Source organism: Apaloderma vittatum, unplaced genomic scaffold (assembly GCF_000703405.1).
Source record: "Apaloderma vittatum isolate BGI_N311 unplaced genomic scaffold, ASM70340v1 scaffold35034, whole genome shotgun sequence".
In the NCBI taxonomy this organism is placed as follows: Eukaryota; Metazoa; Chordata; class Aves; order Trogoniformes; family Trogonidae; genus Apaloderma; species Apaloderma vittatum.
Window position 1 is genome coordinate 741 of NW_009712699.1, and position 542 is coordinate 1282.

General features: G+C 64.4%; 1 protein-coding gene across 1 annotated transcript in view; it reads left to right on the forward strand.

Moving 5' to 3' along the window:
* The window catches only part of LOC104272964 (solute carrier family 25 member 39-like), a gene marked incomplete at both ends in the record, with an annotated part of 1271 nt that extends 737 nt beyond the window's left edge, over nt 1-534 (forward strand). The window contains 4 exon segments of the mRNA XM_009868091.1: nt 1-138; nt 292-373; nt 375-393; nt 526-534. The exon segment at nt 1-138 is cut by the window's left edge and continues 11 nt beyond it. Of these exon segments, the coding sequence (XP_009866393.1) occupies nt 1-138; nt 292-373; nt 375-393; nt 526-534 (248 nt within the window).
* Between the last annotated feature and the right edge of the window lie 8 nt (nt 535-542).

Here is a 542-nt window from a genome sequence, read left to right on the forward strand (position 1 = left end):
TTCGCACCAAGATGCAGTCCCGGCAGCTCAGCTACCGGGAGCTGGGCGTCTGCATCCAGTCAGCAGTGGCTCAGGACGGCTGGCTGTCCCTCTGGAGGGGCTGGGGACCCACCGTGCTGCGAGATGTCCCCTTCTCAGGTATGGCCGTGGCCGGACGGGTTGCGTGGTGGCACTGGGAGATGAGGGGAGGGATAGCATGGGCCAGGGCAGCCCTGAGCATGGGAAGGAGGGAGGTTGGTGTGCCTGGAGTCACTCATACTGGGGTCACTGGTGTTTCTTCTCTCCTCCCAGCTCTTTACTGGTTTAACTACGAGCTGGTGAGGGAATGGCTCTGCAGACAGACCCGGCTGGACGAGGCCACGTTCATGATCAGCTGGGGCCATCTCTGGGACGGTGAGTTTGGGGTCCTGGGGTCTGCACCATGCTGGGGCTCCGTGAGCTGGGGTAGGGGGGGGAACAGCCCCCATGGGGAGCAAGGGATGGCGCTGGGAGGTGCTGGCTCACTGCCCACTGCTGGCCCTGCAGGTGGCTGCGGTGCTGAC